Source organism: Hoplias malabaricus, chromosome 6 (genome assembly GCF_029633855.1).
Source record: "Hoplias malabaricus isolate fHopMal1 chromosome 6, fHopMal1.hap1, whole genome shotgun sequence".
Taxonomy (NCBI): domain Eukaryota; kingdom Metazoa; phylum Chordata; class Actinopteri; order Characiformes; family Erythrinidae; genus Hoplias; species Hoplias malabaricus.
Genome location: NC_089805.1, coordinates 18,277,699 through 18,302,242, shown reverse-complemented (window position 1 = coordinate 18,302,242; position 24,544 = coordinate 18,277,699). Strand labels below are relative to the sequence as shown.

Here is a 24,544-nt window from a genome sequence, read left to right as displayed (position 1 = left end):
CCCATGCCCACCCCAAATTGTAGCTAGTGACATTGCAAACCACTGTCTGTAACAGGAACTGCAGGCTTTGGAAAGTGCAACAATGGTGCTGGAAACATTAAGCATCATTTACTCACTACAGGCACTGGTCATAAAATTAGAATATCATGAAAAAGATTTATTTCAGTAATTCCACTCAAAAAGTGAAACTTTTATATTATACTCATTCATTACACACAGACTGATATATTTCAAGTGTTTATTTCTTTTATTTTGATTATTATAACAGACAAATAATGAAAATCCCAAATTCAGTATCTCAGAAAATTAGAATATTGTGAAAAGGTTCAATAGTGAAGACACCCACTGCCACACTCTAATCAGCTAATTAACTCAAAACACCTGCAAAGGTCTTTAAATGGTTTCTCAGTCTAGTTCTGTAGGCTACACAATCATGGGGAAGACTGCTGACTTGACAGTTGTCCAAAAGACGACCACTGACACCTTACACAAGCAGGGCAAGACACATAAGAACATTGTAAAGAGGCTGGCTGTTCACAGAGCTCTGAGTCCAAGTTCATTAATAGAGAGGCAAAGATAAAGAAAATATGTGGTAGAAAAAAGTGTACAAGCAATAGGGATAACCACACCCTGGAGAGGAATTTCAAACAAAACCCATTCAAAAATGTGGGGGAGATTCACAAAGACTGGACTGCAGCTGGAGTCAGTGCTTCAAGAACCACCACACAGAGACACATGCAAGACATGGGTTTCAGCTGTCGCATTCCTTGTGTCAGGCCACTCTTGAACAAGAGACAGCGTCAGAAGCGTCTCGCCTAGGTTAAAGACAAAAAGGACCGGACTGCTGCTGAGTGGTCCAAAGTTATGTTCTCTGATGAAAGTAAATTTTGGAAATCCTTTGGAAATCAAGGTCCCAGAGTCTGGAGGAAGAGAGGAGAGGCACAGAATCCATGTTGCTTGAGGTCCAGTGTAAAGTTTCCACAGTCAGTTTGGTGTGCCACATCATCTGCTGGTGTTGGTTCACTGTGTTTTCTGAGGTCCAAAGTCAATGCAGCTGTCTACCAGGACGTTTTAGAGCACTTCATGCTTCCTGCTGTTGTCCAACTTTATAGAGATGCAGATTTCATTTTCCAACAGGACTTGGCACCTGCACACAACTACCAGTACCTGGATTAAGGACCATGGTATCCCTGTTCTTAATTGTCCAGCAAACTTGCCTGACCTTAACCACTATCAGAGCAACCTGGATTCTCATAACACCTGAGCAGTGCCACAGACTGATAGACTAATTCAGGCAAAAGGAGCCCCAACTAAGTATTGAGTGCTGTAAATACTTTTCATGTTCATACTTTTCAGTTGGCCAGCATTTCTAAAAATCCTTTTTTGTGTTGGTCTTAAGTAATATTCTAATTTTCTGAGATACTGAATTTGGGGTTTTCATTAGTTGTCAGTTATAATCATCAAATTAAAAGAAATAAACACTTGAAATATATCAGTCTGTGTGTAATGAATAAGTATAATATAGAAGTTTCACTTTTTGAATGGAAAAAATATTGAAATAAATCAACAATTGTTTATGATATTCTAATTTTATAACCAGCACCTGTATGTATGTACAGAGGGTTGTTGTTTTTTGGGGGCTGAACACCAGATAAGACAGATCCGATATTTTTGTTCCTTTTGTGCACCGTCCAGCTCTCTCTTGGGTCATTCATCATTCACTAATCGAAGGAACATTTGCATGTTTTTATGAGCTGCTTTTACAAATCAGATAAAAAACATTTTTGGAGATTTAACAAAGGGTGAGTTTTCATTGGGTGTCTGTATTTTGTCATGGTTGACAGAGCTCTCTGTCCATTTAGCACTCTACAAGGTTTACACGTATTGTTTAATCCACATGGCCTCCACAGCCCTTAAGGACCATTTTTGCCTGGTAGCCTGTGGGTGCTTGTGTGCAATATCACTCCTCAAAATGGTTCTGAAGGCAGCACTTCCTTCAAGGCAGAATGAATGTAGTGGGTAACTGGCCAACAGGTGGTGAAGAATGTGATTGGTTCACACAGTTTGGGCAGAGATTTTCAAATACCATACAATATACAATTAAAGCTCTGCCTTAGTCCCTTGTGTTTGCATTCAAGTTCAAGTTCAAGTTCAAGAAGTTTATTGTCATTTCAGCAGTATATAGTGTTTACAGTACACAGTGAAACGAAATAGCGTTCCTCCAGGACCAAGGTGCTACATAAGACAATACACAACATTAAAGTGCGACTAGTGTAAAGCTAGTGCAACATGAAACAGTGCACACGCATTAAAGTGCAAAGGACATAGAACACAAAACAATACACAACATTAAAGTGCAACTAGTACAAATCTAGTGCAACATAAACCAGTGCATACACATTAAAGTGCAGAAGATATGGCTAAGAAAAATACAAAACAATGTCCCTGCAGTACAATACAATACAATGTAATACAAGACAAGGCAAAAACCATAAGTACGGAGGGGATGAGGGAGAGAGACACTGCAATTTAAAGTGTATTTGTGCTGTAACCGGTAACTGGATGTAAACATGATGTAAACCGGATATGTGAAAACATTTACAGTCCAACAGACCAGTGTTTGTGTGTGTGTGTGTGTGTGTGTGTGTGTGCTTCTTTCAGTCCAGTCTTAGTCTCTGACTGCTAGAAATGACTTTAGAAGAATAAGTGTGCAATATACTTTTTTTTTTTTTTTTGACATGGTAGATTTAGTTCTGCTTCATAATTTGTTGGAATTGTTGCAAAAAAAATCTCAGTATTGTGCTTTGGAGGATGGAGGATAAAGGAACTGCCTCTGAGGAAGCTACAGTATGGTATAATGATTCTGAAGAATACTTTCCTGCACATTTAAGTAATGACTGCAGCCTCTGAAGGAGCTAAAGAAAGTTACAATAATACAACAATGCTCTGCTTCCTCTGAGGCAAAGGCTTAGACAAAGAGGAATAGTACATGATTGCTGCCTCAGAGGCAGCAGAATTTTGTTTTATAACATTTGGCACTTCCTCAGAGGCAGCAGTCATAACACAAATATGCAGGCATGTTCTTCTTCAGAAATTGCCTCAGTGGCAGCAGAGCATTGTAACATTCTGCTGTTTCCTCAGTGGCAGTTACATTATCCTCCAGTCAAACAAAACAATATAATGAAGTTTTTGCAACACTTCCAACAAATTATGAAACAGAAAGTGTAAAAAGAATACATTTTATTGCACATTTATTTCTTCCAAAGGCATTTCAAGTCAGTCAGAGCAGGAAAACCATGGGTTCTAGGCGGAGCTTTACCAGTTTATGGCCCGTATTTGAATATCTCTGCCCATTGTGTGTTAACGAATCACATTCATCCCTGCCTGCTGGATGATATCTAATTACAATCATTTTGCCTCAAAGGTAGCGCTGCCTACAGAACCATTTTGGGTATGGATTTGAAAATGAGACTGTGGCTACATGGTTTCATGCTCATGCCTCAGTAGCCCATGAACCTCTAAAGCTGAACAAGATGGCTCTGCTAACAGACGGTCACAGTCATTTAATATGCTACGGTCATTTTCACACATGCATTATATGACAACAAGTAGTGCAGGGGAATGATTTTCTTGTGTTCTCTATTTGATGTGCTGTAAACAAACAAAATCAGATTTTTAAAACAAAATCAGCTGAGTGGACGCAGAGGTTTTTTTTTTAACCACCAAGGTACAATTTGCCAGTAATTCCAACATGTTAAATGAGCTTACACACGACACACAGTAGGTAAACACGCTTTAGCTTGAAGCTTTATGAGACGTGTTTGTAGAACGGGCCTAACATCAAACCCTCTAATTCTACCATACTCTACAGTTCAGGCTGTTGGAGCCTGGCATTTGCCAGATGTTACTGTGGAGCACCAAGCATTTCATATGAACAAGCTCTCCTAGCCACTGGAAAAGCACAGAGTTGAAAATAATATACATCAAAACAGGCCTGGATCTTGTGTTGGACTCTGCTAAATGACTTTTCATGCTTTCCTGTTCTCCATGAACAAGGAATGGAGATTGCAATGCATGTGTCCTGCTTTGAGCACATACAAAAATTGTACCTGTTTATGAAAAACAGTCGGCCCTTCGTTTCATTGGCTCAGACTCTACATCTCAATGCTTGTCCCACTGGGTGGGTGATGCCATTAATATGGCTGATGCTGCTTACAGCCCACAAGAGGCCACAGGATAAATTACACTTGTGGAATAGCCACTTCGTAGGTTCCTTTAAGAAATCTCTAACATTTGTACAGTGTATTGCTGTCACAGAACCATTACTGGCCCAGACTCGCAGCATGGGATCCTTTCTGCCTTTAGGGTTATGCTTATTCACAACCTTGGTACATGAAGGTTATCTTACTCCCATTCTCTAAAACGGAAGTGAGACATGTCACCCCACTTCCCTCCTTGTGTTTCATGGAGTGGGATGATCGTGTTTGAGAAAAGCACAGGACCTGGCAACTTTTATGTGGGTGATGCACACTTTCTTATGAAATGAGGAAATCATATGGGAGCTTTCTGGGAAAGCTTTACACGAGATGATGAAATTAATAAATATTTTATTGCATACAGCCACAAATATTTGTGAGGTAAGGTACTGGATTGACTAGATGACAAGTGCCAGGACAGAATAGAGAGAGAGAGACAGCAAGAGAAAGAAGAGGGAACAGAAAGTAGCAGGGCAATCCACAAAATGAGAAATGATTTATGTATTCATTTATTTATAATGCCCTTCAGAAGATTGATTTTGTAATGAAAAAAAAATTGAATAAATAAGTAAAATCATCTCACATTCTTACTACATTTCCTCTCATAAAGAAAAAAGACCACATGCAGTGTTGTGCAGATATTTCTGGTCAGATTCATGTTTTATTGATTTTCTTTTTAAATATCACAGCGTTTAACATATTGGAAAAATACATAAAATATTTAATATTAGGTTGCATTTATTTTTTTTTCTTCATATTAAATTAAGCAAACTTACTAATGTGCATTAAAATGTGCAGAAGTGTTTTCACTGTTTCACTCAGCAAGTCAGCACAACCTTTCGATTTAGTTCAAAGTAAATGCCTTCTAGATTTAGATGTGCTGAGGTTAGGTAAAACATGGGCCAGTTCCAGTTCAGTGTCCTCTGGCTCACACACTGTGCATCAGATCAATGTAACTGACTGAGTGACACTGACTAAAGTCTGCTAGTTAAGTCTGAGAAGTATAAGTTCTTTAAGCATTAAGACTGTTATCCCTAACACTGCTAAAGCCTTGAAGTCAAGGGTGGGAAACTCTGGACTTGGAGGGCTGGTTTAAAATGGAAATAAATTGTATATAAATTGTATAGTATTTTGTCTGATCAGCTTACCGATTTTGTGAATAATAACAATTCCTACAACATACTACATATAACAATATACAGTACCACAACAAATTGGGGCAAATTTAGGGCAAGTTAGATGGTATTTATTAATAATAATAATAATAATAATAATAATAATGTTTAAATAACTGTGATTTAATTATGCAATCAGGTGAAAGTCATTATGATTTTGTACAAAAAATATGTTTGAGTGTGTTGCCCTGTGAAAGACTGGTGCCCCCTTCAGGGTGTGTTCCTGCCTTGCTTCCAGTGATTCCAGGTAGGCGCCGGACCCACCGTGACCCTGAACTGGATAAGCACTTACAGACAATGAATGAAGGAATGAAATAATAATAATAATAATGATAGAACCAGCCCAGTCCTTCTGGAGCACAAATGGCCTGAAGACTGCTACTTTGACAACAAAGGTGTGAGAAAATTATTGAAAAATGTTCCTGAAAAGATCATAGGAAGGGATTTTGATGCTCACACTGAAATGTACAGGAATTTCAGAATAAGACTAATCTAAATAACTTAATGCAGATGTCAGAGGTGGCACCTCAAAGAATAATTATGAGACATTGTCATTATGACTTACTTAATAGTTATATACAATTAGTAGGTTCCTTTTAGTGGCAGAAAATGGCTTTCATAGGTTTAGTCTGTGTTTGTTAGGACAATCACCAGATGCCTGGCACAGGCCCTCCCTTCGCTGTTGCTTTCCTTTCAGTATAACAAAAGGGATGGCTAATAAAAATGAGATTTGGTTCCAAGACTCCATTTAAAGAGGGAAGTGAAATAAAGAGGGCAAGGTGAACAGTACATCTGTCTGGATTTAGACATGTGGGCACTTAAAGCGGTGACCAGGAATCCTAATCGACTCTACCTGCTTCTAATGACTGCCTTGAAGAATCACCAATGTGGTAGATCAGTTGATCTAGGTTGAAGGTGGTAAAATGGTGATCACTGCTATACTATATTTAAAAAAACAAACAAATGGGAGTGTAATCTTTTTCATTTCAACGAATTCCATGATCCACAGTCTGAGAAAATTAAAGTGGAAATGAGGATGAAATATTTACAAAATGCTTTTTATCAATATTTTTGTAAAACTAACTAATCACAATCTGAAATCAGTCACAATTCATTGCACTGTCCTATATTAAGGCTGGAGATTTTAATAACAGATACATTTTAATGTAATGTAATCAATGAGAGCACTGGGTGCTCTCTCAACTTAAAAATACAATCACAATTTTATTTAAAATGCTAATGTAAATTCCTTGTATTTTTGGGAGGAAGTGTAGTGTAATATACACACTAGTGAAAACAATCAATTAAAGCAATTAATTTAACATTACCTTTGGAATGCTTCCATTTCAACATGAGAAAATGAATAAAATTATCAAAAGCTATGACTAAACACGTTTGTAAATTAAGTGGTTATTTATCATGACCACCATGCCTTATCATTTATCTGACCCAAATTCTCTAACCCTAGCTAAGTCTACCTCTCTCATGCTAACAAGTTAACAGGTGAAGGATAGCACAAGCTTCTTCTGAAACCAATAAGACACCTTCCTATAGTTTGATGAGAAGTGATGGGAAAATGAAGGGTAATTCTAGTCTGCTGGAGAGAGAAGTGCCATATTCTTTTTAACTCCTGCACAGGGATTCAACTCCCAATGATAAAGAGAATGCTTTCAGTAACAGGGACAACCCAAATAAATCCCTGCAATCATGGTAATGATTGCCTTAACCCTTAAAATGTGACTTAAGAGCAGTGGAGGGCAAAGACAGTTTGGAAAAATGGAGGACCACATTCCTACATCTGGGACTGAAAGCAACCCCACACAATGCCTGCTGATTTCTGCCTGTGGAGGTTCTTTGACATCAAGAAAAAACAGGCAAAATGGACAGAACCTTTATTCTATAGTCATAGATATATTTGATATACATATATACATATATATACACATTCACAAAGTCAGCTTCATACAAAACCACCAACAGAAATAACATTAATTTAGACTTGAAAATAAATATAAATATCTGCAACTCAGAAAGAAATGCACAAAATTGTGCTTCATTAATGGAGGAAAAACACAAAAGATGTGGTTGTGTGTGTTTATCGGCCACACTAAAACGTGACATTTCAGATCATCTTTCAAAAAATGGAATTACATCATAAAAAGAGCAGCTTTTTCCTGTTTTGCTGGGACCGACACAAACAATATATTTTGTATAAAGAGAAGTGCTTCTGAGGCAAAACTGTTGTAAAGCTGTTACATGTCCAGGAGTCAAATGAGTATTATTCAGCCTCTGACTGGTTGTTAACTGGAAGAACTGATCATTAAAATGAAGGAGTGGTTTTGAACCATCTTGTCCTATAAACAAGGCACTCATCCTGGTGCTGTGGTTCAAATTTAAATTTTTCCCCCCCTAAGTCTTTTTAGTAATTTATTTCCTTTTATTAAAAAAAGCACCTTTTTTGCTACAAGTGTTATGTTCTAAGACATTCTCTTTTCCATTCTACCCTCTTGATCTGCTTTTTTACTACGTTCTCATCTTCGGCCTGTGGAAGACTATAGTTTAACAAAGGCTGAATTCATTTGGCTCCTAACTTCTTGTAAAAATGGGATTTAATGGTATTCCACAAGGCTAAGCGCTGAAAAAATGAGCAATTGTTATAGGGAAAATACATAAAAACTTTGTCAAACTGTGCTTGAGCTGCAATATGATGATCCAGTCTAGCTTAAGACAGAATAATTCCTCCTTTTGTCACCTTAGTTCATTTCCTGTTAGTGAATTCAAGGTAGAAATAGTACTAGTCTATACCTCGGTTCACCTTAAATCTACTTGGTCAAAATGTTGGCCTCAAACTACAGAAAGTATAACCTTCACCAGGGGATATCCATTTTTTTGGCTTACTGGCTCAGCTCCATCTTTATCCTAAGCACCTCATTGTTCTGTGAAAGCTGAATGTTTTGGTGGAAAAAAAAAACAAAGAATAAAACAAAATAAAAAATAAAAAAGTGGGGCAAAGCCAAGTGTCATCGGCTAATGTCACGGTTGCCCTCCCAGCTCTTGCCGGCTGTCTGGTCGCTTGACTGGATGGGGACCTGGAAGAAGGGATGTCTAAGGGAAGCGGCTAGAGAGATACGCTTTGAAGGTTCATACTCGAGCATGGCCTCAATCAGGTCAAACAGCTTGTGATGCTCCTCAGCCTCAGAGAGGATATACCGCTGAAAGACAGAGGGTGGAAAATGCCTATAAATATGGAAACCATATAGGGCTAACAAAAAATGTAGAGTTTAAGGCCACAGTATTAATGTGTGTAATCTATATTAAACTCTTAATTCACATCCCATACCCGCAAAGGTTTGCAGTTCTCTCGAACATATCTTCCAGCTGATGAGCTTTCTTCCCAGTCCAGTCGGCCACGGTAAAAGTACTTCTGTTTTCTGTGACAGAAATCCACATTGAACCATATAATGCATAAGACACATGCGCATTCTGATTATACCCTGATTCATGGGAAACAGGGCATGTTCATGTTCTCCTCATCATGTGTGCTAAGAATGAGTTTGGGTCTATTTTTATTTGAAGGTTGTGCTCATTATGTAGCTAGGGCAAGTTTATTTATAGAACTTTCATACACAAGGGAAATTCAAAGTGCTTCACAGAATCAAAAGTAACAGTAAACATTTGTTAATTAAGAACCAGAATTAAAAAAAAATTAAAAGTAGTATAAAAAGCATATAATTGTGCAGCAAAAAAATACATTAAAATGATACAATAAAAGACAGTAAATTAGAATTTAAAATATCAACACTATGCAAGAATTAAAGTGCCATTCTAGAATAAAAAGTGAAAAAGTATTTTCAACTGAGCTAAAAGCCTGCTCATGTAGCAATATTTTCTGTCTTGATTTAAGTGTCTAAAGTTGGGGCTCGTCTCATGTTCTCTGTCAAATGATTCCGTTTAAGAGCGGCATAGCAGCTAAACTCTGATTCCGTTTTCAGTTTTCACTTTAGGCAGGACTAAACGACTTGATCCTCAAGATCTGAGAGTTCTGCTTGTCTTAAATCTCAGTAGCAGATATGATAATTAAGCTGGTCCTACATCATTAAGACATTTATAGACCAGTAACAACATTAGGTATTACCGTGTTTTGCGGATCATCCTGGATGGGACAGGGCCCAAAATTCTTTCCATCATGGCTAAGTGCTCCCTATTATCATGAGTCTGGAAAACAGGAGAAAAAACCATTACGATAAAATCAAGGGTCTAGAAAATAATGCTCACGCTACAAAGGCTAAAGAAAAAGCTGAGATTTGAAGATGAATATTTTTAGAACGTTTAGCAACAATAGGAATAAAATTTAAAAAAATTCAGAAACATTACTGCATGTGAGCAAGTAAAGACAGAGCAGAGAGAGGGAAAGAAATAGTATTAGTGAGGACATATATGGCCTTAGGGCAAATAACAGGTGTTGGCTTTAGTGACCCTAGGTCGGATTGTACTCAGGGTTAATCTTTCCTGTACAAATTGCATCTGTGTCTGTCTGTAAGCAGATAGGAAAACATGTAGAATGAAAAAGAGGACATTCTTGTGTACCTGAAAAAGTGTGAAGCCAAGGTAGTATTCAAACAATATGCAGCCAATACTCCACACATCACAAGGTTGGTTCCAACCCAGTTCTGCATGGAAACACACACATGAAAGACAAAATATTACTCCAATTGCAAAATATAATCCTTTATTTTAGGATCACGGATCAGCAGGTATTTAATCATTCAAATAATATATAAAGTCTAACTAAATTACACTGAGAAGAGTGTCTCACTTTTAATCACTCATGCTGCCAAGGACAATTGACATTATCAGGGTACTGAAAACGCATAACATTCACTGCTGCTGTAGGACACATTTGATTTAAATTCCTTTTAGTCCTGTCCTCACCGTCTTGTTCTCAACGGTTATCAGAACACCAAGAGATTATATGCTCAAAATAAGGCTGGACATTATGGACAAAACTTATATCAATATATTTCTTAATATTGGTTGATATAATTCCAATATCGATATGAACAGTATTAAATCCACTGAAAATCCTCCAAGAACAAACAAGAAACATAAACCTATTGGCTTTGTCAATATTAATATTTTTAAAGTATCTTTTAAGTTGAGTGCGCTGACCAGAAGGCAGAGCCCTGCAACGAACAAATAAAGGCCCTACTTTATTGTGTTAAAATGAAGCCCCAACACATCTACATTGAATAAAAACAATAAATTCATAAAATAAAATAAATTAATATAATATATATAAATAATATATATAAATATATATAATATAATAAAATAAAGTACATTGATTTTTTTTATTGTAATTATATATAACTCCATACAAGCACATTTACTAAGAAGATAAATGTTTATTCATTCCTTATCTGTAACGGCTTATACAGTTCAGTGTTGTATTAGATCCGGAGCATACCTGAAAGCTTAGGGCACAAGGCAGGAATACACCCTGGAGGGGGCAACAGTCCTTCACAGGGCAACACACACACACACACCTATGGACACTTTTGATTCATATTTTGTCCATATTTACTGTATTGATTTCTATTTGTTATACTGTTATACTTATATATAATTATATATACACACACACACACACACACATATATACACATACACACATCCTCCCTCCTTTTTGGTGTTCTTGTCTACAATTATTCAGGGTTTTGCTGTCTGAATCATATTGTGCACTGATGAAAAAGTATTTTAAAAGGACACTCAAAAGACATTCAAATGAATGTTTATGAGCTTAATTCCCACATATTTACCTAGAATGACCTCGGGTGCACGGTAATGCCTGGTGGAGACTATGGTACTATGATGCTCATGGTCAAAAGTGGCACTGCCAAAATCTACTACCCTCACTGCTGTGCTCTTCACTGTTCTCTCCTCTCTTTTCTGACTCAGAAAAATTACATGGAGACACAAAAAACATTATGCATTAAACTTTATGAAGTAAATCACTCTTTTCAAAAGCCAACAAATAAAAAAAGAATAAGAAAAATTTTAATAAAATATATCTTTTAAAAATGTAAAAAAATAAAATAAAATCACAAAAATAGCTGCTCACCTTTTCTGTATTGTAGGTTACTGTGAATTCAGAGTTAACAAAAAGGATGTTTTCAGGTTTCAGATCTGTGTGGGTCAGTTTATTATCGTGCAGAACTGTTGATAGAAATGAGTCAATATTTAATGAAGGACTACATGATATTTGAAACAATTTCATCAGAAAGACTTAGAGAAGATATATTTAATAAAGAACAAGGTTTCATGTTTTCATAAAGTAAATCTCCTGTATATAATTACAGATACAAATATGACCATCCCCTACAATTCACACAAAAGACATTCTGTAAGTCAAATAATATTTTTATATTCAAGCCTAATTTGGCGTATATTAGATCCTTCCCATATATGTTGAATTAAACTCACATACTCACATTTGACTGCAAGGCAGATCTGAAAAGCCATGTGACGGACCTGGTTGATTGAGTATGGCAGGTAATTGTTCTCTTTCAGAAAATCAAAAGTGCTAAGAGCCAAGAGCTCAAAGCTAAGACACATGTGGCCATGATAGTCAAACCAGTCAAACATCTGTACACACAGACTAAAAGAAGAGTGAACAAGAAAAACAGACAATGAATTAAAGAGGTAAAAAACAATAACTTAAGACAGAAGATATTCTGAAATGTAAATTTGTTTTAGCTGAATTCTATTCATTCATTATCTGTAACCGCTTATCCAATTCAGGGTCGCGGTGGGTCCAGAGCCTACCTGTAATCATTGGGCGCAAGGCGGGAATACACCCTAGAGGGGGCACCAATCCTTCACAGGGCAACACACACTCAGACACATTCACTCACACACTCACACCTACGGACACTTTTGAGTCACCAATCAACCTGCAACGTGTGTATGTATGTATGTATATGTATGTATCTTTACACTTATATAGCGCCTTTCTAAACACCCAAGGACGCTTTACAACACTGCTCAGAACACTCAATCCACACACACACTGGTGAGAAGCGGCAGCCAAACGCGCACAGCGTACTCTCGACCAGGAACGACCGTCCACCTGGAGGACTGCATCGGGCACTAGGGTTTCACCCAGGACAGAGTGCCAATCCATATCTGGGCTCACACTCATACACCAGGACAGTTATTAGACAGAAGCCAATTCACCTCCATGTTCCAACACTCCATGTTTTTGGACTGTGGGAGGAAACCGGAGTCCCCGGAGGAAACCCACGCAGACACGGGGAGAACATGGAAACTCCACCCAGATGGGACTTGAACCCAAGATCCCAGCGCTGAGAGGCGAACGTGCTAACCACTAAGCCACCGTGCCGCCCTAAAAAGAGGAAACCCACGGGGACATGGGGAGAGCACACCAACTCCTCACAGACAGTCACCCAGAGCGTGAATCGAACCCACAACCTCCAGGTCCCTGGAGCTGTGTGACTGCAACACTACCTGCTGCGCCACCGTGCCACTAGCTGAATTCTAATTTTATAAAATATCAGAAATGCAACCAAATACATAAATAAAGTTTCTGTTCATGTTGGGTGAAAGTATGGGATTCCATTTCATCCTTTATCCCTACTGATTTGCCTAGGCGTAGGGTGTTTTAATTCTTGCTGGGAAAGAAGGGTAAGGGCAAGGGGCATACCTCTTGAAACTGTGACTGCTTTGAAAGAAGCACAAGTGACAAAAGAAAGCCACAAATGTCAATATATTCCTCTTTATAATATATGATAACTATTGTAATATCTTGTTTTGATGTAGTTTCAATGCTTTACTTCATAACAAGCATAAAACTACAGTAGTAATATGCCGAGGTCTTGGAAGCTTGGAATTTCCAGTTCCATCTTAAATAGTGAAGCAATTATGTTCTAGCGCTTGTGGCTACTGCAGCATCTAAGGTGGAACTGGATGCTGGATTTAAACAATAAGCTGCAGAATAGGCAGCTGAATTCAGCTCCACATTATAGAATTAGGAGCGAGTGTTAATATAGAATTGTTAAACAATTTTGAAGGCATGGTGCCCAAATTTCACCATGTTACAATCCAGCAGCACTTTTCTGATATCACTGCAAACAGGCAGCAGAGCACCTGAAGTACTGCTTTTTTGTGTTCTGATGACACATTAGGCTCTTGAAGGGTTGCCTCATTTCGTAGGGGAACATTTTAAATCCTATACCTTACAACTCCAAGGGACAAGGTAAAACTCAAAAACATGCAGTAGGGGTGAAATTAAGAAATGGGATTCACCCCATAAATGTCATGATTTGACATTCTGTCACTTGCTAAATGCACACTGACAGCTCTTGACAATCACATAGCCAACAGTACTCTCAGTATATATTAGGGCTGCAACAACTAATCAATTAAATCGATTAAAATCGAGTGTTAAAATAATTTGCAACTAATTTAATAATCGATTAGTTGGGTCTAAGTTATACACATAGGTACAGTTGCTACACGTGACGAACTCTGGAAGGAGGGTTTGAAAAATGGCGGAGGTGGTCACAGCAGAGGATAATGTTAGCACAAGCAGAGAGAAAAATGTACGACCCAAGTCATCAAAAGTATGGGAACACTTTACATTAACGCCTTCAAGGAAAAGCGTTAGGTGCAAAATGTGCACAGCTTATCTCGCATGGCACGGCAGCACAACATCACTGCATGAGCACCGGAAAAGGAAGCCTGTTGGAGCTATGTGTGAAAGAGATTAAGTGTAGTAAGTTAATTCGACTTTTTCTCTCACTCAATGTTACTAGAGCCTGCTAGAGTAGTTAAACAACATTTGTTTTTTTTAGTACTTTGATATTACACTCGTGCTTAGCGAACAAGCCTTAGCATCCCCCTGAGTTTTCTCTTCCACCTTAAATGTGTCAGCAGTTCCAAAACAGGCCGTAGTTTTAGTCAAGCTAACCTTAGCGACGTTAGTTTTTCTCTCACTCAAAGTCACTAGAGCCTGCTAGATTAGTTAAACAAGATGTCTCATTTTTAGTAAATTTATAACTCTTGTATTTAGTGAGTTTTCCGTTCCACCTTAAATGTGGCGGCAGTTACATTCAGACTTTAAAAAAAAAAATCCAAACATTTTTTTTTGTTTAATTCTTCATGTAAACGCTAATTTTTAATAATGGTAGGTTGTGTGTTCCTTATATAATTAGAACATTAGTTCTCTAAAATCTTAAATATCTGATCATATGTGTTAGATGAATTTCCCTTTTATTCTCAGCACATGGCAGCATCACCCAATATCCATTTATGTAATTTCAATTTGCCTGCATTGTTGTCTGCATTTTAAATCAGTAGTTATTAACTTAAAAATGATGTATGTTCATATCTACACTTTCTCTCTCACCTCAGATAAAAACAGCCCAGCATTGCTGACTATGTTTTGAAGAAGATCTGCACACTACAGCAAGCAGCTGTTCTCACTGATGGTATCCTGAATATGCTGGTTACAAACAGGAAGCAAATGTGGCTTGTCTTCCTTTTTATCCGATTAATAATCGATTAATCGAAAAAATAATAGACAGATTAATAGATTATCAAAATAATCATTAGTTGCAGCCCTAGTATATATAGACAACTAGTATGATGTTTCTCTTCTTACTTTTTGTTGTCAGGGTCTCTTTCATTGATCTTCTCCAGTACATTAATCTCTAGTCGTGCTGCCTCCTTGTACTTCTCAACATTCTTAATGATTTTCAGAGCAACATGCGATCCACCCCTTAAGGAAAACAGAACAGGTCACTACCAATTATAGTTGAAGTTTACATACATGTTTGTCACATTCGTTAAAACTCAGTCCTTCACAACTCCTGACCATCACTCCGAGTACACGTTTGCTCCCTTAGGTGATTTAAGATCTTTTCTGTAAGGCCAATGTACACTATGTCTATTTTCTTACTTATATCCATAATCGGCATGTTTAATTGCTAAGGTGCTCTTAAGTGTTGCAGAGAGAACGACCCAGACTGCAGTCTTTTGAGAGATTTTTTTATACAATATTTTTCCACAACTCACATGACATCAGATCTGCCACAGAACAAGACCTGGCAATAGATATATGTCACTAGCCTCAATAAAAACACTGCCTTCCAGTGCAGCCTCTAAAGCCCTGTTAAGATGTCTTTATCATGGGGAAGTTTGTGTTGAAACATTTTATATGTATCCTCATTGACGAAATATGCTGCAGCCCAAACTGGCCAATACCCATTTTGGCACCTTAAGGCGTCTGGAAATTATTCCAAAATTGTACCAGTCTTTTGGAGGTCCACAAATTTTCTTTTGGCTGATTTCTTTTGATTTTCCCATGATCCCTTGAATGCAGGCTTTTAATTACTGCCAATTAACACAAATAAGTTCAGTTATTCTATCAGGTGTTTCTAAAGCCATAACATTGTTTTCTGGAATTTTACAAGCTATTTAAAATGACAGTCCACTTGGTGTATGTAAATTTCTGATATCATGAATTATAGGCAAAATGATATTTGTAAATATTGTTGGAAAACTACTTGGGTCATGTACAAAGCAGATATCGTAAACAGACTTTTTTAAAACTGTACTGTAGTTTGTTTACATGTTCTCTGTAGATGGAAGAAATGAGTTTTATTAATTTAAACCTATGTGTATATAAACTTATGACTTCAACTGTAGTAACAAAAGAGTAAACCTGTAATAGATTAAACTGATAAATGCTTCAACATACATTACACTGCAAGCCTTTGAAGAGTGCAACAAGGACATATTTTCATGCCAATCTGAATTACCAAAAGGATTTTAATACTACTAAATCTACTGCATAGTCCATATTCTTGTCCACAAAAACACTCATCAAGGAATGTTCAACCCAAATGTAAAATTAGGTAGCAGTTTTTGCTCTAGATTTGATTTTAGGGGTATAACCAGAAAGAATTTGCCAGCTGGGTTTAGACCAGTATGTTTGTGAGAAAGTGTTACCAAAGGCAGTTACCTGTGATGGTCAATGCATTCCATAACCCTCCCAAAGGTGCCCTCCCCTAAAGTACCAACGATTTCATCTGAGAGAAAGATAGAGGGGACAAAAAAGAGAAAGGAGGAGAAATAAAAAAAAAATACATATATTTAGAAAAAGAAGACAACATAACCAAAAGGCAGGCAGCAAACGTTCTAGAATATCTGACATCCCCCCCCATTGGTAACAACTGTTATAAATTAACCTAAAATGGAAAACAATCGAATTCGCACAGCTTCCAAAGAAAGAAAGAAACAAAACAGAAAATATTTAACATTATTACAAGAATAATTTTGCAAATTCTGAAAAAGCTAGAAAGACAACCTGCTAAGAAATTGTTGAGATTACACTGAAACCACAAATAAAAACATCCTGACTTCCTTCCATTCCCCAAACAAGCTACCTTAATCTTAATCTAGGCAAAGGTTTCCTAGATAACATCTGCACCAGTGTCTGGGGTATTATACTGCTGCAAATCTAGAAACTGTTACTTATCCTTAAATATCTACAAACAAAAATAAACAAACAAAAACCCCCATAAATTCAATAGAGACGATATCAAAGGCCATAAGAGATACTTTTAAACATCCCTGTAATGAAACTTTACACCACTATCGCCTTCCTGTTGACAATAATATACAATAAATACGACGTACAACTAAAAATACGAGATACATTGTTATCATGCCATTCAGCCTCCTGGTCTATTCTGACAAGAGAGCACATTCTATAAATGGCATCATCACATTCAGCATCATTGGCATCATCATCAACACCAACAACATAACCTCTTGCCCTCCCTTGTGTGAGTGTGCTCTGTGCTGGTACTGATAGGGAGAAAGGTTACGATATAGGAGTAGAGTAGTAGTAGTGGCAGTGTGTACATCTCTCTTGCAGGACGTCGCCACTCCGACAGATCAGATGACCCTCCTCGTCGTCCCTCACACACAGTGCTCGCGTCCCGCTGTCACTCGGCTGCTTTTCAGTCCCCGCCAGGGTCACAGGTGAGAGGTCACAGCACGACCGCAGAGGGAGGAGTGGGGGTGGGCCGAGAGGTGTGAGCGGAAGGGGCAGCCGTAGCCACGGCGATGGAGAGGAGCAGTGTTGTAGTTGTAGGTAGGTTTGGTGATCATGGGGCGATTCGTATGACACCACGTGAGGAGATATATATAACGATAGGGATATAGTGCAAGGGAACAAGTCAAAGATCACATTTTGTCCCTCTTTCTTGCTTTCTACATGTACTCCCCTCAACCCTCTGCCTAGCTGCCCTGACAAAAGTCAGATCAACCTGCATGATAAACATTTACTCATACATATATCTCACATCAGTAAAACATTGATAACTCAGAACCATCAGATTAAACAGTTTGAAACAAACTGTACTACCCACTGAAGAAATAAAGGAAAGCAAGAGATGGAGAAAAAAATCTAAAGCACTTACATCCACAATAATGTATCTTAATGGTTATTACATACTAATTGTGTAGTGAGAAAGAATAATTTCAGTTTTTAAAAATATTCTCCAAATGTATAGCTTAAATGTATTCAGCGACTACAAAATTATAAATTCAAAATGTAAGGGCTGACCAAACTTTAACCTGCAATACATCCCATAAGGGGTCTTTATTTAAAAATAACACTAAATAAACTAGTTCACTAATTGTAATACAGATGACAAAAATAAATAAACAAAACAAAAAAAATAACACAAAACAAAAAGAGTTCATACTTACAAACTCTTAGAGCTGTGGAGAATAAAAGGTTAAAGAGAAAGAAAGCGAGCACTGTCCTAAAAGAGGCAGAAAGAGGGGGGAAGGGGGGAGAAGAAAAAAAAAAAAGTAAACAAGACTTGGCTTAGAAAGTACTCACCGAGGAGGACTGGCTATAGGACCTGGTTCTACGCCGCCTTCGTTTGTGCTTACGCCTGCTGCTTCTCTGCCGATATGAATCCTCATGATCCTGTTCATGTGCGCGCCGGTACTCATAGCTGGGAGAGGTGTCGCGTGAGTAGTAGTTGTCAGGAGTCCCACGATCACGTTCCCTATCTCGACTGTAGTCCTGTCGACGGTAGCTATCTCCATAGCGTCTGTCAAAAAGCCGTCGATCTGCGGAGCGGTTGTCGTAGCTGGAAAGAGCAGAAGTAAACAAAAATGATAAAAATATTATTAATACACTGTCAAAATATATATAATAATAATAATAAAAAGGAACAAGTAGCTGTTCATGTATATGTCCTCTTTTTCAGTTGGTAAAAATCCCATTTCAACCCCTTGGCCCTATTCCACCAGTTTGCCTAAGGGTAGGGGTATTTTTGTTGGGAAACAAGGGGTATATACTTCTTGAAAGGGAGATTTTTGCCAGACCACATACCAGGCCAGCCTTGAAAATGCATTTACGCTTACTGCTAATGTTGAAACGCGCATACACGAGTAGGAACTGTTATTTCAGCCATATTTCACAGAGACAACTTAAGGTGGGGCTACTACACTGTCTGTTGTTAGTTCAGCCATATTTCACATTCCAGTTTGGGAACAAAATTTGGAAACCTTTCGACGTGTTTCCACAGACATAAACTGGTTCATGAACATGCTCCGTTTGTGTGTGTTTCAGGGGCTGAATTTGGCGAGACACAATGCACGCTGGCCAGAGCCTCAGCTCAGCATTAATCAATTCACAAGCTCAGCAGGATGGCTCAGAACTCTGCAACATTTACACATGTATTATAACTCAATGAGAGAGGAGGACTACTGAATGTGTCTTATTTCACGTGTGTATGTGAATCTTTGCCTGAAGTATCGTAACGGGAAGTGGTGTTGAGAAACTTTGTGGTGTTGGAGAGTTTAGAAAACTCCATAAAGTTGTGCACAGCCATATTACATTTCACATGCTTTAACCTGTTACATTGAATAAGTTATTGTATCAAAAAGTTATTGATCTTCTTTGTTCTTTGGCGGTAGACCATCTAGTATTTATTGTTAAATAAAATGAAAAACACTGATGCCAGTGTTATATATTATGAACACAACTTTGTGCTCCTTTTTCATTTCTGCATTCATTAGTCCTGCCCTCCATATTTTATGTACAATACAATCACATCATAAAAACTGTGTGTAAACAAAGCCCAAACAAAGCACCAAAGCTTCTCCAGACCTTCCAATGACAATGGTAGGTATTTTGTGTTTCCTGTTTTGAAATGCCAGAAACACCTCTGTGACAATGGCTATATGGCTAACAGCAGTCCGGCAAAAATAGGCTTGCCTAGTTTCCCTTCGCTCGTTATTTTATTTTTCCATGAGCAAACTTCAAATGGTCTATGTATAGCTAGTAAATTATTTAATAAACTATAATAACCATTGTATTATGTTAGTTTAATTTTGTTTCTGTGAATTACATCCCTTTATATCATAACATGCATAAAATATCGCTAATAATTTGCTGATGTCTCTGAATTCCCAGTTCCATCTTAAAAGCTGAAGCAATTATATTCTAGCACAAGTGGCTACTGCAGCATTTAAGGTGGAACTGTTTAAAAAATATAATATGATAATAATAAAAAAAGTTGCAGAATAAACAGCTGAATTCAGCTTTATATCACAGAGTGTTAGGATGGGAGATGACGTGATTGTTGAACCATTTTGAAGCCACTTGATGCCCAAATTTGACTGTGTTAGTAATCAGAAGCAGAAGTACCGCAGCAGTGTTGGATTGTTACTCAGTTCCAAGGGGCAAGATAACACTCAAAAATGTGGGGTTACAATTAAGAAAAGGGATTCACCCTTTGTATATTAAACTCTAGCCTAGACAGATTTGAGAAAAACACCATTACAAGTTATTTATTGTGATAATCATATATATTCCAGTACTAGACTGTAATAACCTACTGAATTCATTGTGTTCCGTTTGTGAAGTTAGCTGGTAGTTATCTCCTTTGGGTTGAAAGATATTCAATATCGCCTTTTAACACTAGTTAGGATAAACTTGCTTCACACATCATGAGAGCATGCAAAACATAGCAAGTATTATTAAGCTATCTAATATCAACTACCATGTTTACATTTATAAATTTCAGTAGTATAATTATTTTATAAATATAAATAACAACTAACAGCATGTAATTATATATTAGTTATTATCTCAAGCAAACATACCTCCTGGAGCGTGCATAGCCACCATCCTGCCTATGTCCTCGTCCCCTCCGTTCTCTGTCGCTGCTGGAAGAGAAGGTGGGTGAGCGACGGTGTCGCTGCTTCCTCCCACGCTCTCTCTCATGATACCTGTCTTGATAGCTGCTGTGGCTCACCCGCTCCAAAGAGGGGTAACGCCTAGAGTAAGGCATCTAAATTGGTACACAGCACAAAAACAAGACATCAAGCATTTGATAATACCTGACCAGAAAATAACATCATTAGCAACTGTATTAACTGGTTTAAACGTGGAATACAGAATTAATTCTTACTACAAAGGATATAACTAATCTCTCATATTATTTAAGATGGTACTAAACTTTGATGATGTATTCTATTTAACTGTAACCCAATGGGAGTAGGGAACTTTTTTTTTATTGATCTACAACAATAATGACTATTTTGCATATATCAGTACACCTTGACAAAATTACACTTATTTTACTGGGCTGCAATCCAAAGAAGGACAGAAATGAAAACTCATTCACACATTTTAAAAAGCATTATCAATATATAGAAGTGGTCGACCAATTAATCGGTAGGCCGATTAAGGCCATTTTGAGGTAGTTGTCATTGGCTGAAGCATTTGCTCGTGAGACCGATGCCTACAGGCACAGCCGCAGGAATCCCTGTCAGTCGGGCTGCTGTGGAGCAATGTTAGAGCTCCCCCTTGTGTCCATTACACCATTCTATATGCAGACATTAGTGGATTATATAAAAACTTGTCTGGGCATGTTTCATGAGAGAAGAGAGTAAGAATTTAATTCATATCTTTCAAAGCTCAACATATTTAAATGATCACTCTTAATAACATTTACAATGCTTAAAATGTTTAGTAATGTTATTTGGGAATTGTAGTGTTAGCAAGCCTTTAACCAGCTAAACTAGCTAACAAGGGTAAAGGGCTTAAATATCTATTGTTCTCATCTGAATTTAACAGTCTCCTAACATCTGATGATCTGATAGTTTTAAGATACACAATGTTACTTACAGTCGGTTGCATTTGCTAAAAGTTTTTCCCATCCTAAATGACAGCAAATTTAATCTAAAACCTTTTACGATGTGTGTATATGTTATGCGTTGAATAATGACGTTGAATGATGTGATTTCTGACATATCAAAACCGCATTCTCCCTTTAATACTTTAATGTATTTCTCCATTTCATTAATTAATACAAATTCCTTTTAAAGCAACATGTTACTAGCTAAGATAATGTATATTAGACTGTAATGTGTATGGAATTATACTTTATTTATTTATTTATTTATTTAAAACAACCAAATACTGACTATGAATTTATTCATATTGTTTTAATATTTACAGATGGCTGGACAGAAATCTAATACCTTAGGAATTTTCAAGTTGTTACACAAAATTGTACTTTATAGCCTGTGTGTATAAATTAGTTGGTATGTTTTATATTTAAAATAGTACACTACAGAAGGTAAACAGCAGAGACAGTGTGTTAAATGTTCATTTAAGTTCAGCAATTTTGTATTTAATTTGTATTTTATGAAATTAAAACAAAAACCTTATGATATCAGCAATATATATTGGCAATTGGTCACCCTGCTCTTTAAATATTGGCATCGGACATATATATAAAATGTATTTTTGTATTGTATTCATTATTTAAATGTATTCGTTTAATTTTACACACACACACACACACACACACACACACACACACATACATACATACATACAAAAATGAATACATTTTAAAAATCGGTAGACACACTGTGAAAACTTTATGTTAATCAAGGAGAAAATGTAATATTCCACTGCATTACTTAAAATGCAATTAAACTAACTTCAAAATTGTTCAGACCAATCCAATCAGACATACTAATAGACATTATTTACACTTAGATTTTAAGCATTGTATAGGCCTACTCTCCTTGCACAAATAGACAATATGTAAACTTGGTATGAAGGATATGTATGGCCAAAAGCCTATGAAGTATAGATAAAAAAACAATTCTGGGGTAGACAGAGATTCTAAGTCAATTCATTTTAAAACAGAAAGAATTATATAGACATATAGCATGTCTATATAATAGACATATGTATGAAAGAATTATATAGACATATATAGTGAATCAAAATCCAAGACCAAATTTAATCAACTGCATTTGCACTATGAATGAAAAATCAGTGTAGATGGATACTTTCAAACTGCTATTTAGTGAACTAAAGAACTGTTAACACCAGACCCAAGGTGTGTAATAGATATCCGTCTGTGACTCCTATCAGATCTGGACACTATTGCATTGCTGTTTACATAATGACATTTTTGTTCAGCTTTCTCAGATGCCCTTCAATTTAACACATAATGATTTATACACTCAATTACTATGGAAAGTTAATGACTTTGAGTTCTTAAATTACCATTCCTGCTTATTTTACATGACTGAAAAGCTATATCAAAATCTATAATGAAAGGCAAATGACTGCCAGGTTTTGGTCAGACTGGTCTGTCTAATGATGCTGAAGGAATAGAAAAACTCTAACATGTACATTGTCTGTTGTTACAGATCCTTAAGCTAATCATACCAAGGGAGCATTTGTCATTTTATAATTGGACAATTTAATGTTTTTGCCCATATGATGAGGTCCTTGAGAAGTAATATAATAAACTAACAAATTCTGGCTGTATATAACATCCCGAAAACTGTATGATAAAAATATTTAGAAAGAGTGGCTAATGTTACCAATCCATGTTACAGTGTACAGCAGTAGACATATGGGTAAGTGTGTACCAAATCTATTTAAAAAACGGTTATTTTTTGTTCCTAAAGATGACCACTATGCAGTGTTATCTACTGACGGCTTGACAGGTTTAACAGGTGCCCTCTGACGGTATCTAAATGTAACCTATATAGGTCTAAAATGTCTTTTATTGTGACCATTATGCCAGGTCCCATTATCCAAGTAACTGTTTTTTTGTTTTTCTTCAGATGTGTACCACCGCAACTCGTACTGATAGAGCAAGACACCAAAGAATTATGTGGATCCAAATTGACGGCTATGCTTGTGCACCTTGACATATATTTTGTTGGGACTGGTCTGGTTTAGACCTCAAAGTAAATTTAATGAAATTACGATACAACCTAATTCGTAAAATTACTCAAAAATGAACCTTGAAATAAAGAAATGTCCCCTTCATCGAACGATATTTTGCTCGGAAACTTTGTGGGATAAATATCACGACCTAGTGGTCGAATGTCGAGAACATGTTGTTTGAAAATGGACTATACTGATGGTTTGTGATCATATGAAAGTGAAGCTGGTCTGTAAATGCAGACTTTCGCTGTGAAAACAAACAACGCTAATCCAGTTAGCCTTCCACCACCGAGCCCCCGCCATCTTGACTCCGATCAGTTTAGCGTTAAGGGGGAGGGAGCTGCTTTACCGTTTTAAATGAACATAAACCTCAACAAAAAACGCCGTATTCGCCCAATATCTACTGCAGACTCAATGATTACCGTTTTAGCAGCGAGGCCTGTGCGTTTATCCCAAAGAAAATCCGTGCTGGCGCTTCGTCTCTCAGTTTCTCTCCGTCTTTGGTTTCAAGAGAACGGCTCCTCCCACTTTCAGACGACCCCGCACACGCTGTGTCGAAAAGGTTTTTGTCACGTTAAGGAGCCCACAACATATTTGCGCTTACATTGTGGGACCTTCCTTTTGGAGACCGCAAGCTGGTCTCCACAAAATGAATCATTTGGTTTTAATGTGAAGACAAGTTTTTATTGGTTATTATTTTAATATTATGGTTGATTGTCTCCACGATATTTCGATGCAAAGTGTCGAAAATCTATGAAAACAACCTCCGTGTGTATAGCCTATTTGTGTCCTCA

The 24,544-nt window shown here is 37.2% G+C and overlaps 1 protein-coding gene across 3 annotated transcripts; it reads right to left on the bottom strand.

Moving 5' to 3' along the window:
- Positions 1 to 7,319: 7,319 nt before the first annotated feature.
- clk2a (CDC-like kinase 2a) lies at positions 7,320 to 24,275 on the bottom strand. Of its 3 annotated transcripts, XM_066674336.1 has the most exons (13): positions 24,173 to 24,275; positions 20,648 to 20,835; positions 18,369 to 18,624; positions 17,381 to 17,471; positions 16,476 to 16,542; positions 15,114 to 15,230; positions 11,923 to 12,089; positions 11,553 to 11,647; positions 11,251 to 11,380; positions 10,019 to 10,101; positions 9,567 to 9,646; positions 8,772 to 8,862; positions 7,320 to 8,643 (listed from the first exon to the last, which is right to left on the bottom strand). In XM_066674336.1, exons 2-13 carry the CDS (start codon positions 20,833 to 20,835, stop codon positions 8,452 to 8,454), a joined length of 1,557 nt encoding a protein of 518 aa, XP_066530433.1. In that variant the 5' UTR covers positions 24,173 to 24,275; the 3' UTR covers positions 7,320 to 8,451. The 3 variants fall into 3 exon arrangements, with proteins under 3 accessions (XP_066530433.1, XP_066530434.1, XP_066530435.1); XM_066674337.1 differs by lacking the exons at positions 17,381 to 17,471; positions 20,648 to 20,835; positions 24,173 to 24,275 and having other exon boundaries at positions 18,369 to 18,502; XM_066674338.1 differs by lacking the exons at positions 15,114 to 15,230; positions 16,476 to 16,542; positions 17,381 to 17,471; ... (1 more) ...; positions 20,648 to 20,835; positions 24,173 to 24,275 and adding an exon at positions 14,859 to 15,096.
- Positions 24,276 to 24,544: the final 269 nt, after the last annotated feature.

What these genes read in the sequence shown, in the direction of transcription:
- clk2a (XM_066674336.1), bottom strand. Translation starts at nt 20,835, where the DNA reads ATGCCTTACTCTAGGCGTTACCCCTCTTTGGAGCGGGTGAGCCACAGC. An exon ending in GGCTATGCACGCTCCAGGAG is followed by an intron (nt 18,625 to 20,647) that starts GTATGTTTGCTT and finishes TGCTCTTTCCAG; the next exon opens with CTACGACAACCGCTCCGCAG. An exon ending in GATCTGCCTTGCAGTCAAAT is followed by an intron (nt 11,648 to 11,922) that starts GTGAGTATGTGA and finishes TTCTATCAACAG; the next exon opens with TTCTGCACGATAATAAACTG.